Source organism: Bos indicus x Bos taurus, chromosome 15 (genome assembly GCF_003369695.1).
Source record: "Bos indicus x Bos taurus breed Angus x Brahman F1 hybrid chromosome 15, Bos_hybrid_MaternalHap_v2.0, whole genome shotgun sequence".
Classification (NCBI taxonomy): Eukaryota; Metazoa; Chordata; class Mammalia; order Artiodactyla; family Bovidae; genus Bos; species Bos indicus x Bos taurus.
In genome coordinates, this window is record NC_040090.1 from 52108167 (window position 1) to 52133478 (window position 25312).

General features: G+C 48.1%; 1 protein-coding gene across 1 annotated transcript in view; it reads right to left on the minus strand.

Moving 5' to 3' along the window:
- Positions 1-25312, minus strand: part of SORL1 (sortilin related receptor 1) — a 169891-nt gene that overhangs the window by 32213 nt on the left and 112366 nt on the right. Inside the window, exons 24-34 of the mRNA XM_027563453.1 lie at positions 21560-21682; positions 19043-19162; positions 13414-13539; positions 9623-9730; positions 8333-8464; positions 7366-7497; positions 6266-6400; positions 5323-5478; positions 3135-3284; positions 1333-1464; positions 7-133 (exon numbers count right to left, since the gene is read on the minus strand). Of these exons, the coding sequence (XP_027419254.1) occupies positions 7-133; positions 1333-1464; positions 3135-3284; positions 5323-5478; positions 6266-6400; positions 7366-7497; positions 8333-8464; positions 9623-9730; positions 13414-13539; positions 19043-19162; positions 21560-21682 (1441 nt within the window). The remainder of the gene's footprint in view (positions 1-6; positions 134-1332; positions 1465-3134; positions 3285-5322; positions 5479-6265; positions 6401-7365; positions 7498-8332; positions 8465-9622; positions 9731-13413; positions 13540-19042; positions 19163-21559; positions 21683-25312) is intronic.

Sequence of the window (25312 nt, forward strand, 5' to 3'; positions counted from 1 at the left end):
ACCCACCTGTAGTAGACGTTATACACACAAGAAGCAGAGGGCATCTTCTTGGGCCGTATCCAGGTCAAAGTTACATCCCCAGAGAAGTCTGCTGTCCACTGAAGATTCTGTATTTTGTATACATTTAATTCCTCTAGAGAGAGAAAAGGGGGGGAAAAGCAAGTGATATCTTACAAATCTCTGCGTGTCAAAGGACACGGGGTTCCTTGGTTTCAGGCAGACCTACTGGGCTCTGCATGGTCTGGCCACATCATCTTAAAACACCCCAGAAAAAAGAAAAAAGAGTTCAAACCTTCCTATCCACCCTTCCCCAGGGTCTCCTAAATTTCCAGTTGTGATATTTCTCCTTGCATTTCACCTCCTTGTCTGCACTGAGACAAACCTGATTCTCAACAGAGAATACCGCAAGTCCAAGGACACTGCCATGACGGGATCCGCGACTGCTCGAGACTGAGATGCTCATGTGCCCCAGAATCCACACGCTGATGCCTCAACCCCAATGTGATGGTACTAGGAGGCGGGTTCTCGGGAGGTGACTAGGTCCTAAGGACAGAGCCCTAGTGAACGAGGCTAGTGTTTTCATAAAAGAGACCCCAGAGCACTTCCTTCCACCATGGGACAACACGGAGAACACGGCTGTCTGTGGACCAACAGGTGGGCCCTCACCCGACACCGATCTACTGGGCTTCAGTCTCAGACTTTCCAGCCTCCAGAACTGTGAGAGATAAGCTTCTGTTGCTTTCATGCCACCCAGTCAGTGGTGTTCTGTGATAACAGCCCCCAAAAGATTGCTAAATGCATTTCAGACAGAAGGATGGAGTTCACCCCACCGCAAAGCCTGAGGCACTGCAGGAGCAAAAATGCCTCAACGCGAGGTGCTGATGGGCTAGTCGCTCAGTGGTGTCCAACTCTTTGAGACCCTGTGGACCACAGCCCGCCAGGCTCCTCTGTCTGTGGAATTCTCCAGAAAAGAATACTGGAGTGGGTTGCCATGCCCTCCTCCAGGGAATCTTCCCAACCCAGGGATCGAACCTGTGTATCCTGCATTGCAGAGGTTGATTTTTTTATTGTCCGAGCCACCAGAGAAGCCCACCAACACAAGGACTAAAGCAAAAAAAACAAAATGAAAACCCCAGTCTCGACCAGCATCTCCCTGAGAGGGGCAAGGTGAGCTGGAAGCCGTATCAGAGGTGGGACTGGCCTCCTCTGGAGCTCCAACAGTGAGCGAGAATCTTGGCATGTTCAGACTGAGGCAAAGCTCGAAGAGGTTCTGCCCTCGGCATGCCCAGCGGGGTGGAGGATGAGCCAGGGGTCCTGGGGGGCCACACTCACCACTGCAGGCATGCTCATCACTCTCGTCCGAGCAGTCCAGGAAGCCGTCGCAGCGCTCAGAGAGCATGATGCAGGCCTCACCGTCCTGGCACTGGAACTCCAGGGCCGTGCAGGTCAGCGTGCTGTGCGTGGCTGCAACACGTGAGGGTCCACAGTCACAAAAGCGTTCCCAGGTTCTGGGAAAGGGAACTCATCAACTAGCGCTCCCCGCCCCATGCAAATATGCACACGATGCGCCATGACTCTACCCATACGCAAAGGAAGCCAAACAGACCACTAAACCAGGGTGGTGATCCAGCAGCAGAGAGTCTACTAACAACGGGTCTTTATAGCCTTCTGGGGAACTTGTGAAGCACAGAGATTTGCTCCAAATACTGAGGCAGAAACACAGCACTGGGCACGTGCAGGATTTACAAGCTCCTCAGTGATTCCTCAGAACTGGCCAGCCCTGAGAACTTCTGCTCTAGAACTAGATAATCCTGTTTTCTGGCTGAGGCACTGCACCCACTTCTGAAAACCACATTTCATTGGCAGGCAGATTCTTTACCACTGAGCCACCAGGGAAGCCCTTAGAAAAGGTTTTAGAACCACTAGTGAACACCCTCAGAAGCCCAAGATGGGATTCATCCACCCATTTATCTATCTATCCATCCATCCATTGAACTTTTAGGGAGGTTCTATCATGAATCAGATACTGTTTAAGATGCTAAGGATATGGTGATACCTGAAACAAAGGACCTACCCTCACAGAGCTTACTGAGAGAAATAGCAAACAAGTAAACAAACAAATACATTATTTTAGACAGTGACAGGACTACAAAGAAACACACTGAGAGTAACTGGAAGAGACTGACGGGGATATTATACAGGAGAGTCAGGGAAGGACTCTATGCTCAGAGGGGACTGTTATGGAAAATACCAGGAGCCCCATCACAGAATTACCACCCCTCCACTTGCTAAGAACGTGGTAAAATATAATCAAAAAACAGATAACAGTCAAGCTGAAAGATGTCTGACGTTTCTTTAGGAAACATCTCAATATTTACAAAGGAAGAAAACATGGATTTTAGAAACTGGGAATAAGGTTGTCTGAAAATGCTTAAACTGGTTCTTAAACAGATGATTAACGGGCACTTAAAACAGAATGTGGTAGCCTTCAGGAGTGCTAATCTCATTTCCTTTGTTGATGGGGTTATCCGATTAACGGATTGAGGAAAATTGTAGATAGAGCACATCTTGATTTGAAGCCCCTTAACCAAGCGATTTTCTTATGTACAAGACAGATTTGAAACAGGCAAAAGATATTTATTTCAAGAACACCCATTAATGAATTAATCTCACCCAAGAGGAAGGTCCTATTTCATTTCCTCTTTGTTAATTACGGTTAATGTTCTTACCGTACTTATCTGGCTCAGATGTTCCTACTATGATTTTGATGAGTGTTGGATCAACCTGCCCTGTTATCTGAATGTCCCAAAGGTGCACTTTGTTCAGTCTTTTCATGTAAATGCAGGATTTTATGCTAATCCCCATTTAATTTCTGTGTTGTTTTGGAGTATTCCTCCTTACAAGAACTTTCCACATGGTTATGATGAGAAGATCACGGTTTTGTACAAAGAAAATACTAAGTAAATGCTCCAATCTGCTGCGGACGAGGTGACCCTCTTTGAAGCTTAACTTTCCTATCTCTAAAATGGAGGCATAAGGCCAGAATTTATTAATATGAGACCCAAAGCACAAGCACGAGCTGTCCTGCTCTCCTGGAGCCTCCCCAGGGGCAGACGGCCCTGCCGACCACTCACGGCAGTTGGCCTCGTCCTGGCCATCCTGGCAATCCTGGTGGCCGTCACAGCGCCTCCAGTTGGGGATACACTTCTTCGGTTGACGGCACTCGAATTCAAACCGGTCGCACCGCCCGAGCTGGGTAGGCGTGGAGGCAGCAGTCACATTGGCTAGAAGAAAAGGTTTTTAAAATTCACTTTTTTAATACTGAGGCCAGCAACAGCGACCTGTTAGATGTGCTGGGGATGTCGGTGCTCTGGGAATTTCGATGGGAACCCAAACAGACATGTGAGCTCTGGCGAAGATGGCAGATTGATAAGACACGAGCATCTCACCCTGCTTCTCTCCTGGGAAGCCCCTGATGGAGACAAAAGCAACAGAACCTTGGAAACTGGGAAGCTGACAGACAGGGCTGAGTGGCTAGAGACTTCAGAGAAGAGAGGACTCTATCCCAGGCTGTCACGGGAGAAAGCTAAGCTCCATTAAGACCAACTTCACAGAATCTGCAAACAGACTGGAAAATGGTATCCTTTGGCCAGGAGAGAAAAGGGTGAAAATTATATAAGGGAGCCATTGAAAGATGTTAAAGCAGCCGTGAGACTCCCCACTCCCCCGCCTCCCTATCCCCACAAGACAATCAGTCAACCTGTCATTCACATGGGGAGCTCATGGGCTCCAGGCAGAAATTCTGATTCTGCATTTTTTTAAACATAGAAAAAATATATATAAATACATAAGATATTCTACACTTTTTAGAAACTACCCAAGTGATTCCCTACAGGTGCTCTACATGCTGTAATGCAAGACATAGTGATGACATATTGGCATCCCATGCTTCTGTCTGCCCTGATGGACAGTGGGCTTCACAGAAGGCAAGAAGGGGGTCAACATCAAGGTGGAGAGGGCACAAGTTCTGCTGGAGGAATCTAAGTAAACAAGAGGCAGGTCTGTCCACAGCAAGTGAGGAGCCCAGCGTATGGAAGTGATAAGTCATGGCAAGCACCAAGGGTCTGCTGCTGCTGCTGCTGCTGAGTCACTTCAGTCGTGTCCGACTCTGTGCGACCCCACAGACAGCAGCCCACCAGGATGCTCCGTCCCTGGGATTCTCCAGGCAAGAACACTGGAATGGGTTGCCATTTCCCTCTCCAATGCATGAAAGTGAAAAGTGAAAGTGAAGTCGCTCAGTCGTGTCCGACCCTCAGCGACCCCATGGACTGCAGCCTACCAGGCTCCTCCATCCATGGGATTTTCCAGGCAAGAGTACTGGAGTGGGGTGTCATTGCTTTCTCTGACAAAGGGTCTAACAGGGCTCAAACAGGGCCTTGAAAATAGGACTCAAGGGTTAGGGTCTATCTTCTGGACAAGAGGACAAGCATAAACCAGTGATGAGCCTTTTAAAAAGTTACTTTTTTTTTTTTTTTTAAAGATTTTTTGATGTGGACCATTTTTAAAGTCTTTATGGAATTATTACAGTATTGCTTCTGTTTTTTACGTTTTGGTTTGGTTTTTGGCCACAAAGCATGTAGGATCTTAGCTCCCCAACTAGGGATTGAACCTGAGCCCCCTGCATTGGAAGGTGAAGTCTTAACCAGTGGACTGCCAGGGAAATCCCACCACTCACGATTTTAAACAGAGAAGAGATGGGATGAAAACAGTCTTAAAGGATCTAGGAATTTGCTGAAAAGAATTATATAAACCGTGGCAAGTGATGATCTATTCTCTTATTATAACTGACTCTGAAATGGAAACCTGTTGAGAAAAATACACAGTTCTGCCTGCAGTTACCGGGGCGCCTTGACGAGGGTCTCAGGGTTTATCCCGGCTTCCAGCAACAAAGTGAAAGCACAGACCTCCAGGTGCCTTGCCATGTTCAGCCACTAGATGGCACTGCTTACCCTTCTTTTAATAGGATGGCTGCCAACTAGCAAACCAGAGATTTAGCACAGTTTAGTACAGAGACCTTCCCTACAATCCCCACGGTAACCTCCTGGGAGAGGAAGCAGCCACGGTGGTCAGCCAGGTACAGAGGGCAGTGAGGGAAGATGACTTCTGAGTGCCCAGGGATCTCCCTGTTCTGGAGGTGAGAAGGAGCCTGGCCACAGAGCAGAGTCCCCCAGGGCAGGGCACTGCCCTGGGCCACCCAGGGTGCAGCCTCAAAGGTCCTCTCCTTGAAGCAGGTGCCCGGGTCAGGACTGGGGCCATACTTACAAGGCGAGGGGCAGGCCTCCTCGTCCGAGCCGTCTATACAGTCTCGATATCCATCGCACACCCAGCTGTCCATCACGCAGGCCCCACTGCTGCAGCGGTAGTAATTGGGCAGACACGTGGAGGGCCCGGGAGTGGGGGAGGGAAGAATATGTGAATCTGAGGAAAACACCAAACAAGGAAACCCAAAATGTTACAGGAAGCTTGAGCTCAGACCCCGACGTGTCCCAGACCAGGATGATGTCCCAGGTTTAGCTGCACAGCTGGGGGGCAGTGGGGTGGGAGGCTGTGTGCCAGGACTGCTCTGAGCAGTGGCTCATCTAAGAATCACGTATGGAGGGGTGTCAAGACACACTGTTCCCTTCCCTTCCGTGGAGCAGATTCACCTCACCTATTATATTTGCCCTGGGCTAGTATTCAGATGCGTTTGCTTCTGCAGGGCCTTGTGCAGGCTGGTGCAAAGATGGGAGAATTGATTCCTATCCAGGTTAAACCAGTTCTGGTTCACTCAACCCCAACCACTTCAAGAGCAGCTCAGGGACAAGAACACCAAAAAGGAAAGGGACAGTCCTGTGTGGCCCCTCGGCATGTATCACGTACACATGTGCGCATCATGGCCCAGGCGTCACCCAGAGCGCCTGTTACACTGCGGGACACACTGCAGGAGGGAGGCTCGGGTGGGGTCAGAGGCTGCTGTTCTAACAAGGAGCTGTGGGTCTGCAGCCCATACTTGCGGGACCAGTCTCTCAAGTGCCCACTGTGCCCTGGAAAGAATAACCCTGGGAACAGAAGAGGCCAACTGTGCCGATTTCACAATGGGAGGGGGACAGAAAACAACTCAGTTACCCGCCCGACCCACCCACCCAAAATCACTGCCTAAGCCAGACGCTGAGGAGACAGGTGAGTTCTATGTGGTCTGGGTGGCGGGGCCGTCCCCAACCCTCACCTCCGCAGTCCTTCTCGTCAGACCAGTCCCCACAGTCGTTCTCCCGGTCACATTTCCACCTGTTGGGGATGCAGTGCCCGTTCTCGCACTGGAACTGGAAGTAGCGGGAGCAGGTGGGGGCCTCCGTGGGGTTTTCTGGGGGATGAACCGCAGGGTCAGTTGTATGGCCTGCACGGCGTGAACACAGGCCTCCAAGGACCCACAGGCTCCTCACCCAAGCCCCAGGGCAGCCCGCGTGACCCTCCCAGAGGACAAGGCAGCTTCCCGGACCGGAGGGAGACCAAGAGCATATCCACAAACTGGACAAAACCTTGCCTCCCTGGACCCGAGGTCATATTCTCTGACCTATGCTTCTACATCTTGCAAATGACACCCGAGTGGGTTGTTAATATTTATCCTTTTATTATTTTACTTATTTCTGTGTCTGCACCAGGTCTTAGTTGCAGCACATGGGATCTTATGGTTCTAATCTTATGCAAACTCTTAGTTGAGGCATGTGGGACCCAGTTCCCTGACCAGGGATGGAACCTGGGCCCCCTGCATTGGGAGCAGAGTCTTAGCCACTGGACCACCAGGGAAGTCCTGATACCCAAGTATGAATTTTGATAGTCTACTGAAGGAATGCCCTAACTGTTGATGATAACCCATTAGTAACAATGATTCCATCATGCTGTGACATCTGTAACATTTAGGGGGTGGGGGAAATATACTCCAAAATATTTGCCATAACTCCTCTACCATATTCCTTATACACAATGTCAACTTCCTAACTGGAGAAAGAAAATAGAATAAATACACCCTAACGTCTGCTGGTGGAGAAGGAAATGGCAACCCACTCCAGTATTCTTGCCCAGAATATCCCACAGACAGAGGAGGCTGGTGGGCTACAGTCCATGGGGTTGCTAAGAGTTGGGCATGACTCAGTGACTAAACCAACCAACCAATCTCTGCTAGGGGGTAGGTTCTCACTTTAGGACTCAATTTGTTACATGCAGATTCAAGACCTGGAAGGAACTATGGCTGAAGAGGGAGAAGACAAAGCCAAGCACCATGTGACCTGGAGCCTGGGATGCCCGGGGGCAGAGCTGAGGTCTCCTTACCACAGTTGGCTTCGTCGGAGTCATCGCCGCAGTCATCCATCCCATCACATTTCCAGATCAAACTGATGCACACTCCGTTCTGACACTGGAAGCTGAACTCGTCACACACCTTGTGGAACTCGGGGTCTCGGGCTAGGGAAGGAACCAACATACATAAGTCCAGGTTACTCCCACACTGGAGAGCTCAACGCGGCACTGTTGTTTGGAAACAAGAGGCAAGAACAAAGGCCCTCCACCAAGAGATGGCCCGGCTGGAGGATTCCTCGAAAGCCCCCGGCAACTCAGACTGCAACAACATCTGCAGATAAGGTCTTTGAAGGGGTAATTAAGCTAACATGAGGTCATTACATTAGGATGGAGCCCTAATCTAACAGGACTGGTGTTCTCATAAGGAGAGTAAGTGAAGACACAGACAGAGGATGGCCGTCTACAAGCCAAGGAGAGGCGCCTCAGAGGAAACCAACCCTGCCGACACTTTAACCCCTGATCTGCAGCCCCCAGAACTGTTAAGAGATTAAGCCCCCCTGGGCTGTGGTCCTCTGTTTGGGCAGCCTGAGCAGACTGATGCAAGTCCCTACTATCATGCAGGCAGGGCAGTCTTGGGGACAGGGCTGTAGCCGTGAACGAGACAAGGACCGGCTCTCGGGCACCAGCTGGGGAGGCCGGCTAAAATAACTCCAGTGTGCAGAGTGGAGGTGAGCGGGGCACAGACACTGCGGCAAGGTGAGGGGCCACTTCGGGGCACAAGAAAGGCTGCGAAGGAGGTGACACGTGGGCCAAGACCACGGTCGACCTTGACCCCGCCCCCCTGAGCTGTGCACCAACGACTAACAAGCAAGCTTCCAAAGCAGCCAAGGTGAGCCTTTCTTAGAAAACGCAAGTCTGGACCCTCAGTGGAGACCTGAAAACTGGACGGAGGCACGTGCCTGGGGTGGCCCACCCGAGTCTCTCCAGCGCCCCGACTCACAGCATCCTGCGAACTCCGGGTCCTCATCAGAGCCGTCCCGGCACTGGATGATGCCGTCACACACCATGGACTGGAAGAGGCACTGCTGGCGGTTCTTACACACGAAGTCCATGAAGCGAGTACACAGGGGCTCTGAAAGGGACCAGGAGGGGAAGGGGCCGTGAGCCCCTGGAGCTGGGGGCCTCGTGGGCCACAGCGGGATGCGCTCTGACCGGACGCGCGTTCAGGAGGCAGGGGTAATGGACGCCACTACCAACCACAAGCTTTGAGCAAACCCTGAGCTTCAGGACCTCGTTAAGCTCCCAGCACCACATGATGAGAGGTTTTACTGTCCCGTGTCGCAAACGAAGCACAGGGGACGGCAACATTATGTATTTTGCCAAGAGCACATGACTGATGAGGGTGGAGCCAAAACTGAAGCCCAGGGCTGCCTGACATCACAGCCCACGATCTTAACACTATCACAGAACACTGACTCTCGAATATGGGGCCTGGCAAACCCCTTCTATAAAGGACCGATGTTACCCACTGAACTGTACCTGCCGCCAATTTATATGGTGAAGCCCTCATCTCCAATGTGACTGCATTTGGAGAAAGGGCAGTGCTTTTTTTAATTAATTGGTTTTTTTTTGGCTGTGCCACATGCCATGTGGGATCTTAGTTCCCCGACCGGGGACTGAACCTATGCCTCTTGCATTGGCAACACAGTCTTAACCACTGGACTTCCAAGGAAGCTCCCTGATAGAGCTTTAAAGAGGAAATCCAGGTTAAGGGAGGTAGATAAGGTTAAAAGGATCTATATGAGTAGTGTCCTTCTAAGCAGCACCAGAGATGCAGGCAAAGAGGCCACGTGAGGACATGGGAAGAAGGTGGCCTTTACGCCTGAACTGCCACACTAACTCATCCTTGGATCTCTAGCCTGCTTTTCCCAAGGATGAACACCACTGACCCCAGACTACCTTTCTGGGTCCAAAGAAAACATGGCATAGAGAGTCACCATGCCTAAAACTGTTAGCCGAGTGATAATCAGCAACTAGCAAAACCAATGAAGGAGGAGAAATAAGTGTCCAATTCCAGATCATTGGTCCATTCACAGGACATACTGCAGCTGAACAGTGATGATCATGGACCATGACCTAATTCCACGGTCACCCTACGTGGCCCCCTGCTTCCTCTCCCTCACCCAAACCATGCTTCTCTGCCTCCACCCCCTCAGGGTCCTGGCCGTGCAGGACCTGACGCAGGCAGGTACCAGGGGAGGAGAGGATTTAGCCCGACGTGAGGACTCACCGCAGTGCTGTTCGTCCGAGCCGTCGGAGCAGTCGTGCAGACCGTCGCAGTGTTTGCTGGATGGGATGCAGGTGCCGTTCGGGCAGCGGAACCCATTGCACTTCTTCTCTGGAAAGTGGTGCAAGGAGCAGCAGAGTGAGGAAGCAGGCAGACATTCATATCACTGCGGCGCGGATATTTATACCCACATGTGTGTCTCCCTATGGAGGGCTATCACAATTACAGATATACACATACTCTGACCCAGAAATGTAATCTACCCACATGAGTGAAAAGTAACAGAGCAACAAGCTTATTCACTGCAGCACTGTTTGTAATAGATTGAAAGCCACCTACGTATCCATCCGCAGGGGACTGTGAAATAAGCTACTGTACACAGGAACACCAGACTGGTATAGAGAGACTGAAGAAGCACTCGGTGAACACATGTCCTAGATAGACAGTTATCTGAAAAACCAAGGTACCCAACAATGTGCGTGGCATGCTGCATGTGTAAAAACGGGACAAGTACATGTCATATATTTAAATTTGCATATATGCACAAAAGCATTCTGAAAGGATACACAGCAAGCAGGGAAACCGGCAGATGGGAGAAGAACATCTACTGTTCAATCTCCTTACACTTGTCCACTGTGAACCGTGTGAATGTGTCATCTACTCGAAACTTTTTTATGAAAAGTAAAATGAAAGCACCAAGTGGATGGGAAAAAAGAGGACATGAACCCTGATTTTATAGACCCTGGGGTTTTTTAAGCTCTCTTACATCACTCAGCATTTTATGTCTTCAGAAATTCTAAACCAAAGCCCTATTGAAGAACCTTTACCCCATAAATGTTAAGAATCTTAGGTTTTGCACTTAGTGGAGAACTTTTAGTACTAGGTCATCCATTCTCCTGAACAGAAAGCAACTGCCAGACATTTGGCTTAAGAATCACTTCTAGTAGGTCAGTTGTAAACCCAACTCTTGGCAGAATAGTTTCAGGAGGATCAGGGATAAGGCAAGAAAATGTGTTTTAATCCTGTAAAAAGTCATCATCCCCAGGACAGTGTTCAAAGGACATCAAAACAGAGACAGTGAATGAGTGCCACGAGATGGGGAAGTAGATTTCGGCATGAAAAGGTTTTTCAAAAGTATAAAATTTAAATTGTACAAGACAAGTTACCACTCACTCAAGTCAAAAGGTAAAAATCAAGAGAGGCTTGGGGAAACATCCAATATGTTACTAATGGAGATCCATTTGGTATAATCGCTTGGAAATAAAATCTGGAAACAACAAGAATCATGGAAATGGATCAGAACCTGCAACCCAGCACTTCCATATGGAGGGATAACGCCAGGAAGTAGTATCTCAAGAGAAAACTAAGCCTTCATTTCCAAGGACATGAACAGTTTTTATGACACATAACAGTGCAAAAGGGATGTGTGTCTGGAAACAACTTGAACACTGTGCCATGAAGAGAGCAGAGCACACAGCGGCATGCAGACGACTGCAGTTCCACGAAAATTAGGGATGTAAGGCAGGAAAGAATAGAAAATGTGGATAGTGGCCTCTGCCCTTGGTTTCTGGCATAAGGCTCCTAAGGAATAAATGTGCTCAGTCACTCCGTCGTGTCCAACTCTGTGGACCCACTGACGTAGCCTGTCAGGCTCCTCTGCCTATGGAATTTTCCAGGCAAGAATACTGGTATGGGTTGCCATTCCTTCTCCAGGGGTTCTTTGTGACCCAGGGATTGAACCCACATCTCCTGGTTGGTAGGTGGGTTTTTTACTGCTGAGCCACCGAGGAAGCACAGGATTAACATGTACACACTACTGTATATAACTAAAACAGACATACTGTATAGCACAAAAAATTATACTCAAAATTCTGGAATAACCAATATGGGGAAAGAACCTGAAAAAGAATGCATATATGTATATGTATAACTGAATCAAGCTTCCCTGGTGGCTCAGTGGTAAAGAATCCACCTTCCAAGCAGGAGACATGGGTTCGATCCCTGGGTTGGGAAGAACTCCTGGAGAATGGCAGCCCACTCCAGTGTTCTTGCCTGGAAAATCCCATGAACAGAGGAGCCTGATGGGCTACAGTCCATGGGGTTGAAAAGAGGTGGACACAACTTAGTGACTAAACAACAGCAAAACAGAATTACTTTGCTGCACACCTAAAGCTAACACAGCACTGTAAATCAGCTGTGCTAAGTCGCTTCAGTCGTGTCCGACTCTGTGCGACCCCATGGACTGCAGCCCACCAGGCTCCGCCATCCCTGGGATTCTCCAGGCAAGAACACTGGAGTGGGTTGCCATTTCCTTCTCTACTAAACAGCAGCAAAACAGAATCACTTTGCTGCACACCTAAAGCTAACACAGCACTGTAAATCAGCTATGCTAAGTCACTTCAGTCGTGTCCGACTCTGTGTGACCCCATAGACGGCAGCCCACCAGGCTCCCCCGACCCTGGGATTCTCCAGGCAAGAACACTGGAGTGGGTTGCCATTTCCTTCTCCAATGCATGAAAGTGAAAAGTGAAAGTGAAGTCGTTCAGTCGTGCCTGACTCTTAGCGACCCCATGGACTGCAGCCTACCAGGCTCCTCCATCCATGGGATTTTCCAGGCAAGAGTACTGGAGTGGGGTGCCATTACCTTCTCCATAAATCAGCTATACTCCAATATAAAATATATATTTAATTTGGTGTGAAAAATCATTTTATATATTATGTTTGTGTGGCAGCTATTTTATGTTTAATTTCTATTAACCATCTCAGAGTCCTTCTTTAAATCAACTACACTGAAAAAGTTCTGGCTTATGCTGCTGCTGCTGCTAAGTCGCTTCAGTCATGTCCAACTCTGGGCAACCCCATAGACGGCAGCCCACCAGGCTCCACCATCCCTGGGATTCTCCAGGCAAGAACACTGGAGTGGGTCACCATTTCCTTCTCCAATGCATAAAAGTGAAAAGTGAAAGTGAAGTCGCTCAGTCGTGTCCGACTCTTCGAGACCCCATGGACTGCAGCCCACCAGGCTCCTCCGTCCATGGGATTTTCCAGGCAAGAGTACTGGAGTGGGGTGCCACTGCCTTCTCCGTCTGGCTTATGAGTGGTACCCGTTTTCCCAAGGGACCATCACAGCACCCTCTCAGCCATAAAGTATGCCGTTTATACAGAAACTGTTGGCTAACTTCTGGCAGAACACTGGTAATGTGACCGTGTTTAGTGTTCTGGGTGGGTTAGTGGGTTTCCCATTTCTTTTCATGTTTTTATGGAGGCAACCTGCTTGCACAAGAATTAAAATTACAGGACTTGCTGGTGGCTCAGTGATAAAGAATGCCCCTGCCAATGCAGGGGACACGGGTCCGATCCCTGGTCTGGGGAGGATTCCTCAGAGCGAATAAGCCTGTGTGCGCCACAACCACTAGAGTCCACCGGCAGCAGCTACGGAAACCCGCACGCCTAAAGCCTGTGCTCCGGAAAACAAAAGAAGCCACTGCAACGAGACGCCCGTGCACCTCAATAAAGAGCAGCCCCTGCTCGCCGCAACCAGAGAAAGCTTGTGCAAAGCAATCAAAGACCCAGTACAGCCAAAAATTAATAAATAAATAATAATAATAAATAATTAAAATCACATAGCCCAGACCTACACGTCAAACAGCAGTGCCACACAGCAAGGGCGAGCTCACTAGTGCGCGCCAGGCACAGTGGGGACTCTGGTCCATCTCCTGGCCCATCCGTTACCCCTCTTCCTGAACAGCAGACATGGGAGACGTGCGGGTTGGGGCCAAAGCACCTACACTTACCACAGTTGAGTGGATCCTCGTCAGAGCCGTCTTGGCAATCCATGTCACCATCACACGCCCAGCGCTGGGGGATGCAGTGCCCGTTTCGGCACTGGAAGTTGGAGGCCTCACAGGTGTGATAGATGGCTGCCAACGAAACAGGAGAGAAACATGGTCAAGGCCTCCTTCACCTCCGCAGCCCCATCACCCTCAGCAGCTGACTACAAAGCTGGCGTGTTCTAACAGGTATGACGGGGGACTACCCTAAAGGCAGAAGGCAGTCTCCTGAAGGGGCATTAGCTCAAGCCTCGGGGTTCACCAGTGTCACACAAGCACAGATGTACACGTTAAAAACTCAGTCACTTTCACAGCAACCTGTGAGGTCAGGACTACCCCCCATTTATAGATGAGAACGAGGTTTAGGACTCTCAGAAGGTCACCGAGAGTAACAAAGATAATGAAGTCATAGCACCAGGGCTGTCCAAGTCCAAAGCCTAGGCTTTCTCCAGTCCACCTGGCTACTTAATCTTCTCAGTCCTCCAGATTCTGCTGGACAAGAACAGGCCGTGGGTGCTCGGGGCACTGGGTCCTAGACCTGCTCCAGACACTGTAGGGACCTTGATGTCATCATCTGCACTGATATCTAAAGAGCCCTGTAAGTTGTGAAAGGGCCTGATTTTATCATTCTAAATGAACTGCCCAGTTTCCTAAGTGGAAAACCTCCGGTCCAAAGAGCATAAAAGATGCATCTAAAATCACAAAGAAAGCAGGCCCAGAAATCTAGAATTCCTTAACTTTCTGGATAGCCAAGAGTGACATCTACCCGCTAATAACACATGGCATCCTCCACAATCATTAAAAGAAAAAAAAACTAAAATGCCAGGGAAATAGTCACTGTTATAACCGAACAGGCTCATTTGCATACACGGGCTGAGGCCACCTGGAAGTCATTTAGAAAATGTCAAAACTTCAGAGACTATTTCAGATGCATAATATCTGCCTGCAACCCAAGCAACACTACTGGCCACCTTCTCCATCAGATTTCCCTTCCCTCCTCTGATGCAGAGAGCAGTTTGTGTCTGTTCACTGCTGAATGCAAGCCAGGGCTGGCCTTGTTTGCAACCAGCATGAAATAACATAACCAAGACAGACAGGCTCTCTTGGTTGAACTGTGTGGACAGGGTGTCCTTGTGATAGGAGCAGGCAAAACAAACAAAAGTGGGTTGTTGAGTGCAAACCATAGTTACCTATTCAGTTGAGATGGTGGGTAATAAGTGACTCAAGGGTTGGGAAAATGGGCTTCCAATGCCCTCTAGAATGGCTACTGCATTTGAGGCTATTTTGGGCTATAGTCTGAAATACAAAGCCCCCGATTTTTCAAACCACTTTACAACAAAAGGTGGTCCATCGTCTGTTGCCTTCTCAAAGACCAATGCTATGTCCAGTCACATGCAAATAAATCTACAGGAAGTTTCAGTATTTACAATATTGGCAGTCAGGATCCATTAAATATCTTTTTAAAATATACTTATCTCTGATAAGAAAAATAAATGTGTCCCTGCATGTTAGATGAGCTTTGTCCCGGTAACAGCCATTGCCTGGAATACTTCTGATTTATTGGTTTTACAAATCTGATAGCCCTTTGAAAAATTCCTCACCAAAGCCCTGCTCGCTATCATAAAAGATACTGTCACCTAAACCACTGCCACACTGAAATACTCACTATTATTCAGCCTATGGATTTCAATTGAAAACAATTTCAGAGTGCTAATGGAGTTTCCAAGTGGACAACACTGAAGGGCATGTTTGACATCTCCAGATTCTATCACTGATGCTGAGCTGAGAAAGACTAATTAATTTGCACAATTTCATTCAAATGGGCAGGAAGGGCTGCAATGCTTAACACAGTCTCTTTTTCTGTCTTCTGAGTAACTTACTAGCTCTCTGACATTGAGTGTCTGATGAATGATATATGTTCAATTGATAATATTTAACTGTAAGGATGAAAGAGATGGACTTTAAAATAGACTAAAGAATTTGAGGCAGATAAAAAAGAATCCTTTGGATAGCAGGGTCCATCATGACTAAGAATAGAAAGGCTACTGAGGCAAATCATCATGAAATTAGAATATCAGAGTTTCTAATAAAGGCCACTATCCTATGGCTTACTCTTTGACATGAACACATCTCTCCTGACTCAGCAAGACCCTCTGTGATACCTGATCAAAAACATTAGCCAAATAAAAGTGGGGCAGAAGAGATGAGTTAATTACTGTGACAAGAAAAGCACTGCCTTATTATAAAGCACTGGACTCTTAGAAAATGAAGGAGGAAAAAAATGCAAGTACCAACACAACTCGCATGATTAATAATGTAAAAAATAACACAGAGCATAAAGGACGGTCAAAAATAAAAGGCAAATCTGAAAAAGAACCAAATAGAAATTCTAGATATAAAAAATACAGTCATGGAAATAAAAACAGCTCAGTGGATGTGTGAAATAGGAGATTAGATTCAGCTAAAAAGAGGACTGTTGAACTGGAAGAGAAATCTGAGGAAGTAACTCAGTCATAAGGAGACAGCAAATCTAAAGACCAAAGGTATAAATATCAGAATGAGAAAGTCCAGTGAATGGCTGAGAGCTGCTGCTAAAGACAAGAGAAGACAAAGCAGCAAATAGACACAGCAGAAAGATAGTGGCTGCAGCTTTCGAAAACTGATGAAAAATGTAAATCCTCAGATTTTAGAAGGACAACGAACAGGATAAATAAAAATAATTTCACGCCTAGGTAGGTGAAACTGGGTAACAAACAAAATATAAAAAAACCTAAAGGCAACTAGAGAGAAAAGAAGGTCAGTTATTATTGGAAAAGATAATCTGACAGGAGAATTGAAATCAACACAAAAGAGGCCAGAAAGAAATGGAATAATTCCACCAAAATACTTAGGGACAATTACTACAAATCTAGAAAACCAGATGCATCAATTTCAGTGTTGAGAATGAAAGGAAGACATGGTTATATAAGCAAAAACTTTTAAGTTTATGACTCATAGACTCTGCTACAAACGCTGAAGGCTGAACACAGGAAGGAAGCAGTGAACACAGGAAGGTGAAGTGACAGACAGGTAGGTATCTACAAACAAGTTTGGTTACTAAAAGATACTAACGAAGACTGATTTTAGGATTTTTTAAAATGTAAAATTAAACTATGAAGTATTTCATGGTTTTATTTTGGGGGGCGATGGGGGCCATACCACACAGCATGTGGGTTCCTAGTTTCCCGACTAGGGATTGAGTCCGAGCTCCCTGCGTTGGAAAGGTGGAGTCTCAACCATTGGACCGACCACCAGGGAAGTCCTCATGTTTTAAAATACTAAATATATACTGAGTTTGTCAATATTGACATTATGGGCAGAGACTGGAATCAAGGCAGGTCCAGGAGAGGGGAAAGATATTAGGAATATGCATAAGATGCCTAGGGCAACAGTTAAAAGAACAGAAATGAAATGTTTAAGCTCCAAATCAATGTGGGGCGGGGGGTTGGGGGGTGCAGAATAAAAGGCTCAATTCCATGAAAAGCAAAACAAGAGAGGGGAAGAGCCACAAAAAGGCCCAGTACAGACCATGCATGAGAGCTGAAGCCCACCAGAAGTCAGCAGGCCCTGACCCACTTCTTCGGCTCTGCACATGACTTAACTTACTAGGCCAGGAAATGAAGCAACCACACAGTGAGCGCACATACTACCTCCAACTAATCTACGGAAGAAGATGGACAATCGCCTTTAAAAGGTTTGGAAGCACAGCCATTGGAACAAGGCTGCAGTGGCCGTGTAGGCACTCTACATTTCCCCACGCAGTCCTGCCAGAGGAAACCAGAGGTAAAACCAGGGTCAGTGACAAGCCTACCCACAGAAATGAAGTTGTTAATTCACTGTGGAAGACCAGCTCATGCAGCTGAAACACAAGTTTGACTAATGTGGTTGAGCTAATAATATGTCCAGTCATCATGAAACTTACAAATGGAAATGCTCAGAGGCACCCCTCTAATTTATCAATCAATGATCCACCCAAACCAAAAGCTTCCAAACAGCCCTTGTGTGCTTACTGGGCTGATGGTGGTTCCTTCCGAGACCTTGTTTATCCCTCCTTCTGCGAGCCAGGCTTTCAAAGAAAGTAATACCTGCAGTCTTTCCAGAAGCAGAGGGGCACACAACAAGACTGCCAGAGAGGACACAGGGATGGGGAGTTGACGAGGTGGGCAGGAATCTGGCAACATCACAGATCACAGTGTGATATATTTGGCCTTTGAGTAGGTCCATTTATTCCTTAAAGCCACATAAGGGCACCTCTAAAATAAAATGGAGTACTACAGTTGTGTCAAATTACCCAATCAACAAAGGTTCTCTGAACTGGGCACTGGGAGAACATAAAGGAGTAAAAGATCATTTCTGTCCTTCACAAACCAAATCTAAACCAAAGCAGACCACAAGGGTGGGATATAACAGCAGATCTACTTTTTCCTTTTTTGCTTTTAGAAATTAGGAAGCATGCTCTGAGATCCCAGCTGCTGGACAGTGTAGGAACTGCCAGGATACTGCTGGGGTCAGGACAATTAAGATACGGGAATGAGGGACTTCCCTGGTGGGCCAGTGGTTAGGACTTTGCCTTCCAATATAATGGGTGCAGGTCTGATCCCTGGTCAGGGAGCTAGGATCCCATGTGGCCAAAAAAAGAAAAGATGGGACAGAAGCAGTGTTGTAGCAGATTTAATAAAGACTTTAAAAAAAGGTCCACAACAACAACAAAAAATCTTTAAAAAAAGAATGAAAAGTGATTTAATTCACAAGCATGAAGATCCATTAACAATAGATGGCAAAAGGAAGCCTGAAATACCAGCTCCGCCCTCACTTGCCACAAAAGGGTGAAAGGAAACATCGTTATTCCCGTCACTGGAGGGATTTAAGGTAGAATTGAGCAACAATTTCTAAAGGAGGGGGCAGAGAAAATGTACTCATCAGCTAGTAGGATTTGTTTTTCCGCCTCTACAACTGCCCCAACTCCTTGCTCTCCCCGACTCCATCACAACGTACATGCCCTTGTTTGTTCATTCATTCACTCATTCACAAAAAATAGTGGCATGAACATGAGTTAACCTAACACCAGCAGAAGAATTAGAATCTTAGACCACTCAGCCTTCTTCTCATCGTCTCCTGCTGTTTCCAGCTTTATCTTTAACGAAATCTTACCCCAAACAGGTGCAAGCACAACTTAAGTTTTCAATGTTTAGGGAACATCGTGATGCTCCATTCCAAAACATGAGCTAGTGCACTGCTCCTCAGTGTATGGGCCCCAGACCAAGGGCCAGTCTGTAAACTCTTCACTACTGTTCCTAGGAAAATAAACTTGAGCCAAAATGTAAAACAACTGTATCACTCGTGACATTGCTCAGTTAATATTCTTCCATAGCAAGACTTTCTCAATGAAGGAAGCAAAGAGCCCGTAACATTTTGGCACAAGGTGATCACAGGCCAGCTCTTAGTTTCTAAGGTCCATTTCTTAGAGCCTTGATTCTGCAATCGTGTAGGGCGGTAATGCTACCCACTAGATGAACGGGTCAAGTGCAGCTCAGGGAGTCCAGGAAATACTGACCGGTACAGTTGGCTTCATCAGACCAGTCCCTGCAGTCGTTGTCCCCATCACACACCCAGGAGGAGCGGATGCACATGCCAGAGCTGCAGCTGTATTCGTCACCCCGACACTGGTGCATTTCTGCAGGTGAGACCACAGACAAGCATGTGAGTGCAAAAGCTTGCTCAGAATTCTTTCTCTGATGTCAGGGTTCCTGGTAGTTAGAGATGCACCCAATATCCCCATCATCACTGATGATCCAGAACGCACAGAGGAAGACTTAAACCAGGGATGGAAAATCATGAGGAATGGTGCCCAAGTATAGTTGGCCCTCTGGACCTGTAGGTTTTGCATCCATGGATTAAACCAGCCATGCACCGTATATTTCCAAGGTAGCTGAGTGATAAAGAATTTGCCTGCCCAACAGGAGACTCATGTTCCGTCCCTGGATTGGGAAGATGCCCTGGAGTCAGAAATGGCAGCCCACTCCAGTATTCTTGCCGAGAAAATCCCATGGACAGAGAAGCCTGGCAGGTATAGTCCATGGGGCCACAAAGAGTCAGACTCGATCTAGTGACTACACAACAGACAACAGCATCGGGCACTCCATTTATGATCCACGGCTGGTGAATCTAGGGATGCAGAGTCCGTGGACGTGGAGGGCCTTGCGCATCCATGGATTTCGGAACCTGTGGTGGGTCCTGGCACTGATGCCCTGTGGATACCCAGGGACAACTGCAGTGCACTGTGAATGGGGCACAGGTGCGCTGAGATCCTGACACCTCACACTCAAGGCCTCTAGGCCACAAAGGCATTGTCCATTTATCTTGGTACACTTTACAAATATTTTCTATGCTTCCCTTGATGGGCAGAAGGTTGGGGAAGCAATGCTCTGGTTGCCCAGAAAGGCACAATTTCAGAAGACTTCTAGAGACAGAGCCTGTGGTTTCAGAAAGAGTGATGAGAACCTTGAAAGTGCAGATCAGTGTGAGGTGCTCAGCAAGATCAGTGCTGAGCTCTCTGAATGGAGAGGCTGGGGACTTTCCATGAACAGAGCTTCAGGGATGCTGGCCTGTGGACTGTCTCAGGGAGGGTGGGGGCTGGAGGCAAATGAACCCGGGTAGCCTGACCAAGACAGGAAAGGTGGCTCTACTGGCAGAATCGTACTTAGACCCTGGAGACAGCAGCAACACAGGACTTTCCCACGGAACTGTAAAGAGTCCAGGAAAACAGGAGTAGCCAAGACGACTGGGGTCCCAGCGTGGCAGCCTCAATGAGACAGACTGATGATGAACTGGGGAAGCAGGTATTCACGACGACACAGTCTGGAGACTCTCAGAGAGGACCTGGATCTGAGGAGGGGACCACCTGAGACCCCGAGGTGGATTCAGGATGCACCAGCATGAATAGGCCACAAGCAGAGACTCCGAGGGACAGACACTATTTAATGGTCAAACGTGTGTCCAGTGACGGGCTGAGAGGACCCTGATATATGGGTGACCACGTGATGATTCCTCCTTGAGAGAGCAAAGCTGGCCACACAGCTGGGCCCTCTGAGTGCAGATGGGACAAGGGAGGGATGCAGGGAAGAGTGTGAACCCCAAGGACTGTTTCCTGGAACTTTGTGTTTTACAAAAATGAAGGAAAACAATGTAACCATCCCCCAAAAAAAACTGCTCTGAGGGTTCCCCTTATCTCAGTCCCAGTGAGTCAAAGCCCTGCCCGTAGTGACTCGGGCCCCATCTGGAAGCACAGGCCAAGCTGGACCGGACGTGCCCCTGTGGACAGACAGGGCCCCCACAGGGCCTCGCTGACCCTTCACAGTGGTGGGGTCAGCATCTGGGCCCAGGCTGACTCCCCTCCAGGCTGGGGCACTCTTCCCTCCCACAATGATCAGCAGCTACGGGCTTGGCACCAGAGCCCGTCAACTAAGACAGGCCTCCTGCAACGGATAGGAGAGGATTATAAAACAAGAATTCCAATTCCCTTTTCTGACACAAACTAACAGTATCCCCCTGAACAAGCCCCCTAACCTCTGTGGACCTCCGCTGTTTCCCCTGGAAATCAAAGAAATGAAGTAGAGAATCCACCACTGCTTCAGTTCCAACACACTATTTTCCTAAATAAAAATTTCGATCCAGAAAACAGGTGCTCAAATAATGTTTGTGCCATCTGCTGACTTCTAACAGGGTTTCCTGAATTACATGAGTTTTAAAAAAAAGGATTCACAAAGGTAGAGCTCTGGGTCTACAAGAAGCTCATCTCACAGCCACCCAGAAATGCGGGCTAAGGCTGGAGAGCCGTTACTAAACGCCTGAATTCATTTAGGAATCTTCCCTAGTCTTACACGCATGTGCACAGCAGCACTGCAGAGTGAAGGAAGTTCTATCCCCTTATGAATGAATCACTCCTACCATGTGTATGGAGCTGGCCGTGCAACTGACATCACAAATCCCACACTGATGTTCAGAAACCCTCCCTTTCCAACCCTCCCCGTGAGCAAGAGCGCGGGCCCTTCTGAACGTCATGCCCCCTTACCACAGTGACTTTCATCGCTATTGTCGCCACAGTCATCCTCAAGGTCACACTTGTAGGAGAGGGGGATACAGGTCCCAGACTCATGGCAGCGGAACTGGGTGTCCAGATCACAGACGGTGGTTGCTAAGATGTGAAAGAGAGACAACAGGCTCAGTAGATCCAATCAGCTCCCCGAGACATCCCAGTGGAAAGTGAAGGAAGCAGGTTTTCATTGTAATATCAATTTCAACAACAGAATTGAAACCTCAATGTACAGAAAAACTTAACTGCGTGATAGCCTGAAATTTACAGCCAAGGGACATAAAGGCCTGTCCTTTCATGGACGGCTTCCAGATGCCAACGGGGCTGGGCAAAGTGAGAAGCCGTCATCTAGCTAGGAGATGGTGTGATGCACTAGATAAGCCGCTAGGACCACCCCCACAGATGTGATGGTGTCTTTCTAAATAACTAGCAGATATACCATTATCCGGAAAACTACCATTAGGAGACCCACCTTCACCCACAAAGCTGGCCCCTCACCATACAGATGACAGAGAGAGGGTGGAGAGAAAGTCCTACAGCAGGAGCAGGGGCCCTGCAGTCAGGCGGGACTGGTTTTAAATATTGGCTTTATTTCTTCCTTCGAAATTAATCTTAACCTCCCTGAGCCTCAGTTTCCTCCACAGGAAAAGGAAGATAAGGTAATGTGAGCAGGTGCTTGTGATGACAAACACAGTGACGAGACATGGGGATGGATTCTGCCACCCACAATTCACTCTACCCAACCTCTCTGGGCCTCCGTTCCTGCTCCTGTGAAATGGAGACAATACCTACCCTCCTGGCATCATTATGAAAGTCAGTAAGGAAACAACTCTGGGACCAGCGCCCATCATTAGGACGAAATACTATGGGCTCTAAACAAATGCAACTTCTCTTCCCATCCATCCTCAGGCCCTTCTGCTCAGAATGTGAACATAATTGCTCCCTCTTCTCAATAGAAATGATCCAGGTTTAGGCATAAGCCATAGGACCCTGCAGAAAAGGCTTCAGGAAAGAAGGCTGCTCTCAGGAATAGAACAGAATCCTGCAAAGAAAATGGGGGGGCGGGTGCCAGGAAGTGAGAAGCGGGTGGCAACCCCACAATCAGACGTCCCTGGCTGCTCTTATTTGAGGCTCCATTTCTTCTCCATAATTGAGCTCGTGGTGGGAGGCAGGGGATGAATGCAAAACTGACAAGACTGCAGGGGATTTACGTCAAAACCCCCAGTGCCTGACAACCACCCAGGGCAGGAGCCTGCCGTAGAGGAAAGGGGATCTGCCAACAGAATCCCTCCCACACCTGCCTCTGTCTCCACGCCTCTTCTCTTCCCTGGCAGCTGATGGGAGTGGGGGGCCTCGCTTAACTTCCAGACAGCGCTGCCCAGCCATGGCCTGACCCCTCCTGTAGCCCTGCCTGGACCAGCATGTCCCTCGCCTCCTCCTCTCCCCTCCTCCTTGATGACAGAGACCCTCAGGAAGACTCAGATGAGCACCGCTCTCCTGCTCCACATTTCATCTCCTGCATCCCTCACCTCCACATCTGGCTAGTCGGGACCCGAGCACATGGAATCATGAGAAAGCAGAGCAGAACTGATGCTTTCAAACTGTGGTGCTAGGAAGACTCTTGAGAGTCACTTGGACTGCAAGGAGATCAAACTAATCCATCCTAAAGGGAATCAACTCCGAATATTCATTGGAAGGACTGATGCTGAAGCTGAAGCTCCAATACTTTGGCAGCCTGATGCCAACAGCCGATTTACTGGAAAAGACCCTGATGCTGGGAAAAATTGAGGATAAGTGGAGAAGGGGACGACAGAGGACAAGATAGTTGGATGGCATCCCTGACTCAATGGACATGAGTTTGAGCAAACTCCAGGAGATAGTGAAGGACAGGAAGGCCTGGGATGCTGCAGCCCATGGGGCTGCAAAGAGTCCGACATGACTGAGGGACTGAACAACACAAGAGCAGAAAGCAAGTCTCAGGGTCTTGAGAGGGTCAATTACAGCTAACATTTGCACCAAACCAGGAGGAGGGCAGAGCTGGCTGCAAAATTCAGCCCTAGGAGAAGCTTAAACTCTTCAGAGAAACCTGTGAGCTCAGGCGCTGGTGGGGAGGAGATTGAGGGAAACTTCCTAGCAAAACACTGAACCAACATGAGAGCCCACCATGTACATCTAGTAGAAACCAAAGTCCAGGGACCCAAAGAGGAACCCTTCACCAATGGACATGAGGCCATTCAATTTATAGCTTTCTGCTTCCACTATGTCTCATCACGTCTGGTCAATTTTCTTGCAACGTGTTAATTCTAAGATGTGTCTCCTTGCCCACCCTGTTCTGTAACAAACTCCTTTCCAGCATCTGCTCTAATGATGTTAATATTAACTAATGTTTTCAAGGAGCTTTGGCTATTTCCTCACACATATCACACCTTCCTGAGACCCTGGTCAGTAGAGGAGGTTTGATCAATGCCCCTTCTGCAGAAAAGAAGAATACACAGAGAGGCTACCGCTCTCTAAATTAATTAGATTTTTATCTAATACTCCTCTCCCTGGGGATGAAAGGCAGCCTCGGAAGTCAAGGAAAAATGATTAAGGAAGGTTTGGTAATAACCTCCTACATGCTAGAAAAGGCAATTCAAGGGATTGCAGGGCCCAGGTGAGCTGAACAAGTTGACTGCTTCTAAAGTGGCTTTCTGGAAGAAGCTGTGTGGGAACTGGCCCAGGCTCTGCAGATAGCTGGCGAAATAACACCCACCAGGGGCAAGGGCTACAAGACAGGACCCAGCCATTAATCTATGCTTACAACACAAAATGATAAACGAGCTCATGGATTTCCAAAGGCAAGATATTTAAAAGAGAAGGCTTCAGATGGGTGTCTGGCTTCCCTGCTCTGGCCTTTCTCTCATCTCATTCATTCTGCCCACGTCTTATCTTTCCAAAGGCAAAGTCTAAGCCTGTCATTTCAAGGGTTGCAAGCTGCTCTTCCTAAAATTCAAAGGTCTCGTGCACCCGCTCACCCTCCTACTTGCCCCCACTGCTCCCACTTGAGTTCTTCATGACCCATGCCACCTGTGTGCCCACACCACGCACACACCAACCTCAGGACTTTCGTCCATGTGAACACCTTGCCTGGAACCTTCCTCCCTGCAGCTCTGCTTGGCTCCCCTCTGCCAGCTTTTCCTAAGACCCTCCCAAGGTCTGACCTGGGTGCCATTCTTAAGGCTCATTAAGGCTCGTGGCGCTGCCCCATTACAGGGCCCATGGCTCACATGTGCTTGGTTGGTTACTTCTCTGACCACCCTCTTCAGACTATAAACTCTTGTGCCTACTTTAATCACCAGTTTATCTCCAAACCCAGCACAGAGCCTGGAACACCAGGGTCCTCAATATACACCTGTTGAGTGAACAGGTCAACACGTTACTGACTGACTCCTCCTTAGGAGATGATGTCAAAGCCACTAAAAATTAACTGAAGGAAAGACGGCCAAACCTGCAATAAACAGAGTATCTACTATAAGTAGTTATTTGTTTGTCCTAAATGCTGCTAAACAGAATCACATACTTTAACAGTTAGACCTTAGAAATTACATATTCCAAAGACAACACTTAAATGCACACAAACCAATGTTCCCACATCACAGGCCAAACCTGGCATCACTACTCAGTTTGAACAACCCTCCTGAGCCTGGCAGGCAGCTGGCATCCCCTAATTGGAGGTAACAAGGGAAAACTTGT